A 4,750-nucleotide genomic window follows, 5' to 3' on the forward strand; every position below is an offset into this window, starting at 1 on the left:
AATCTTTGTGGACACTCCAGTCCTTTCCCTTCAGAGCCATGTAAGACTCGCTGAGCCCCAACAAACATCTGCCTATCCCCCTTGCTTCTTCTGACAGTGCCAACTGTGGCAAGCACATAGGGGGATACTTTTGTTACTGCATTTCCAGTAATCTTCTGTATGTAAATACTATTTTCTGCTTTCAAAACATATTGTGATTTTAGGAAACTACCCCTTACCACCAGTTCTAGAGTCAGTTACACGGAGTGCAAAGATTGCTTTGGGATCCATTGACATTAAAACATTTTTTTCTTCCAAAATATCTTAATATTTTCAGTTTTATGCACAGGAATGCATTGGTGTCTAATAGATAATATCTAATAAGGGAATGCATCTACTTTCATATACTACAAAATTCTTTTGAGTAGTAGCAATTTAATCCATATCGCATGGTTTTAATCATGTATTGCATAACATGGACATGCATTTTGCTGTAGCTTACTTCCTGCAACATACTGTTCCTTTGATTTAATATTTTAGAATATCCTACCTGGGAACGAATGATGGAAACAAATTAGTGTAAATCAGTCTTTTGCCCATTCCTCTTCCATAGAGTAGGAAACTGAGGTGTTGGAGGATGAACTTTGTCCAAGATCACACATCTCATTTCCCGACCTTGCGGCCTAACTAAAAAGATGACATACTTTTGATCTTAAACATCATTCAAGAATTATGACTTTTAAGAGCATAACTCTTAAGACAGGACAGTTGACTTAAGAACCACAGAATTGAATTCGAAATACATAAAAAAAGAGACAAGCCCTCCAATTTTTTGTCCTCAATTCACCTTTTGGGAGAAAGTGACTAAAACTATTTGGCATAATAATTAGAATTAAAATTCACTGAAGGGTATAAAATAATCCTAATTCTCAAGAATAAATATATCACCATTCCCATAAATGCAGCTATTCCACAAGAGGGGCAAAATGGCATTTCAGCTGAGTATTCTTTTTATCTGTTGCAATTAAGCAAAAGAAATAGAAAATAAATTTTAGGATACCACTATGATGTTTCTTTCAGCCACAAAAGTAGTAGGAAATAATGAGATTTTTATCATGTAAATTTCACTGAGCCAGTAAACTTAATAAAATAGGAGCTTCAATTAAATCTTATCAATTAACTCTTGTTTCATTGGCATTTACAGTCATTGTCAGGGGTGGGAGGTTGTTGAATAAATGTACAAACGACAGCATTCCCAAAGGCTTAACCATTGCATTTCATACACATTTTTCATAATGTTCAGGACTAATTAATTGAAACCCTATAGTTTCATGTTTTGCATCACTCTTAGAAATGTTGAGAACACTTTGATAGTCATATATATGTAAAATTTGTTTTGTCTTGATAAAAAGAAATTCTAATCTATGAAAATATTACATCAAGTCTTTTTGTACCTGGTGAGGAAATCCATGAGGGTTAATAAACATTTAAAAGCTTCAAATAAAGTCCCAACAAAACAACCCAAATGAGTTTAAGAAGTAACACAACCACCTAAAATGTTAACTTTTCATATAACACAGTCAACACTTTATTTGAAACCATGATCTTGTCAGAAGCCAGGACTCAATTATACATTTCAACTATTTCCTCCAAACTCCATCCCATCGAAGAAGGGTTTACCTATTCTACACTGATTTTTATTTTTTTCAGCAATTACCATATGTGAAAAGCTTTTCAACAGGCAAAACTCATTTTGTATAAAGGGACACAAAATTTTCCTTCACTTTCTTCAGACAGAAAGCAGGCAGCTTCTTTGTGGACAGCCCTGCATCATTTGATACTTGGCTCACCAGGAACTTCCTAGCACTTTGGGGGCTGTTTTACAAAGCATTTGACATTGTTTAATTGTTCAGAAGCAAATGGAACTTTCTTTCCAATTTATTGCCTCTTCCTTAAAGAGAAAGAATTCTCCAGCACTTCCCTAAAATATGCCCCCTACATGCCTATTTACACAGTATCAGGCACCAGAGGTCTGTACCCCCATCACATACCATGCCAGTTTCTAATAGTGTGAAGGCTGTTGGAGCAGAGATTTTCTTCCTTTTTGAGCTGAGTGTAGCAATGTGTCTGTCAACATGGGACTCTTGCATGCCCAGATCAGACTATTGTCTCGTGGTCCCACCTGCCTTGGCTCTGATTGATGTAGCAACAGTATCTGTCATAGGGGCTGTTCTGCTTGTAGGAGCAAACGATGATACTGTCCTGGGGCACAAAAAAGATGCTGTCCTCGGGCTCAGGGCGGTCAGCTCTGTCCAAGGCACTGTAGGCGAGGGAACTGCCCGAGGGGCAGTAGCCATCCAGATATCTGGACGTCTCCTCCTGACGCCCACTCTGGACTAAACTCTGGCATTCTCCTTCCTCTGTGGGGGTGGGGGTGGTAATGGAGCTGGCCATAGGCACCTCACCTGGCCCCTGTGGGAGCGGCTTCCCTCTGAGGCCTGCCTTCTTAGCCAGTTCATCTGAGCTCCCCTTGCCGGACTCCAGGTCTGAGGGGGTCCTCAGCAGTTCCACCACTTCCTTGTCCTTGGGCTTCCGGAAACAGGGTAACTTGCGGACCCAGAGTAACTCATTCTCTGGCCACTTGGTGCATCCTTCGGTTTTCCTGGCCAGGGCAATGGCTGCGATGCCTGGTAGGCAGATGGCTGGCCCGATGGCCAACAGAGGGATGTTCCCCAGAGTTTCCCCCTTCATGCCAGAGACAGTGAACATGAAGCCAAAGACCAGAAAAACACTGACCAGGGCCACCACCAGCCCAGTCCTAGGATTTATGTCATCAGGCCGCATCTTTCACTCCATCCAGGTTGGGGGCTGCTTGGTAGCCAGGGAGCACCTCTTCTCTCTTCTGTGGTAGGCCAAACCACAGGGGTTAAAAACATCCAATCCAACTTCACACCCACCAACTCTTTCTTGCTATCCCTGACTCTTGTCTCTCAATCTCCTCTCTCTCTCTCTCTCTCTCTCGTCTCTCTCTCTCTCCTCTTGCTCTCATCTCTCTCTCTCTCTCTCTACCTCTCTCTCTCTCTCTCTCCTCCTCTTCCTCTCTCTCTCCTCTTTTCCTCCCTCCTTCTTTTCACCCCCCCCCCACGTTCACTATTGCAATCCTATCTTACATCAACGTGTACCAAGTAGGGCCACCGAGTTACCTGAAGGCTCCTGCCACCTCCTGTGAATGGGGAAAGTCTGAATGTCTCCAGAAACCTTCGTATGGGCTGTCCCTCGGTTCTCTCCCTGGGTTCCGAGAGCCAAGCTTGATTTTCCTCACCGACAGACACTGCACACAGGAGGTGGGGCAGAGGAGGAGGGAGGTGGGACAGGGGAGGAGGGTCTTTCCCAGCCTCGCGCTTGGCGTGTAGGTCTCCAGGAGCTCTGGAAGCGGATTCTGGGCGCAGCTAGCAGAGTGGGCGCGCGTCGCTGCCGGCTGGGAGGGAGGATTCCGTCCCGGCAGGAGGAAAGCGCGCGAGCCTGTCCGCCTTACATCACTTGCACCGCTCTGGGAACAGAGATGGACGCGCGGGGGCGCGAGGGGGTCAGAGCCGGGTGGCCGCGAGAAGCGGGCTGCGGGGGTTGTCGTCCTGCTACAGTGGGCGGGTGGCTTGGATCCGCGTCCGTGCCGCTGCCCTAAGCGGGAGCCCGGATCGTCTTGCCCACGGGGCAGCCGGTGAGACGTCCGAGTCTGGGTTTCAAATTCAGGCTCTGAGGGCTCCAGGGCCAGCAGGAGATGATGGGGACTCAACTCTCTCGGCCAGTTCCAGATCTGAGCAACGCTTCTGCCCCGACAGCAGCCAGGTGCTCTGGGGCTGCCCCTGCCCCTCTCCCTGGCAGCTCCTGGAGGCACAAGGTGCCCTCGAAGGAGAGGGGTTGCAGTCTGCTCCCACCTGACTTGAGCGCCCCTGGAGTGCACCCGGCTGTGGGAACCCTGAGGCCTCCAGGTCCTGCCTGCTCTAGGAGTCACCAGAGTCTCCTCCACTGGTCTCCCAGCTCTGCACTTGGCAGAAGATGGCCCTGGAAACCTCACTCCCACAGTCGTGGTTCCAACAGCACCGAGTGGGGCAAGGAATACAGGCTCCCGGTTCTGATCCTCATTCAGGGTCGTCCAGGTAGCCAGCAGGAAAGGCCTTGGTTTGGAGGGACAGTCTCACCCAGCGCAGCTCCTTTGCACTGTTTGTCTTGCTAGTCTCAGTTCAGAGTCCAACCAAGTGTATAGGTTTCTCTGGCCTCAAGGGAAGACTGGATGTGGTCACGTTTCTTCACCTGGTCCGTTTAAGGTAGAGGGAAAGAATTAGGAAGGCAAAAAGTACAGGCTGAGGCTCTGATTTGGGGAAAATAATTTTAATGCCCAGGCCTTCTCCACCTAAGCTGGTCATGTGTACTAGAGTAAATGACATCACCTTTCTGAGAAACAATAGTCAGGAGACTATTAGCACAAGATGTCTGAGCCAACACTGTGACTATTACATAAATGTAAAGTTCCTAGCACATGGCTTTGGTGCATGGTTTGTGTTCAAAATGCATTTGAGATGTATACTCCTTTCTTTTCAGGAGCACTGGGTGATCATAGTGCTCTCAACACCTAAGGCAGGAGCCAGATCTTCAAAGACCTGCCTGTAACTGAGGATGTTTGGCTTTACCCACTAAGCAGTGAAGAACAGTAGGAGGATTTAGGCAGAGATTAATACAAGTGTTCGAGTTTTTGACAGATGGTGCCAGCAGG

The 4,750-nt window shown here is 46.8% G+C and overlaps 1 protein-coding gene across 1 annotated transcript; it reads right to left on the bottom strand.

Moving 5' to 3' along the window:
- Positions 1–2,136: 2,136 nt before the first annotated feature.
- Positions 2,137–2,823, bottom strand: Tmem215 (transmembrane protein 215). Its single transcript, XM_035439114.1, has one exon. The coding sequence runs from the start codon at positions 2,821–2,823 to the stop codon at positions 2,137–2,139; it is 687 nt and encodes a 228-aa protein (XP_035295005.1).
- Positions 2,824–4,750: the final 1,927 nt, after the last annotated feature.

The sequence above is a fragment of the Cricetulus griseus genome, chromosome 2 (genome assembly GCF_003668045.3).
Source record: "Cricetulus griseus strain 17A/GY chromosome 2, alternate assembly CriGri-PICRH-1.0, whole genome shotgun sequence".
Taxonomy (NCBI): Eukaryota; Metazoa; Chordata; class Mammalia; order Rodentia; family Cricetidae; genus Cricetulus; species Cricetulus griseus.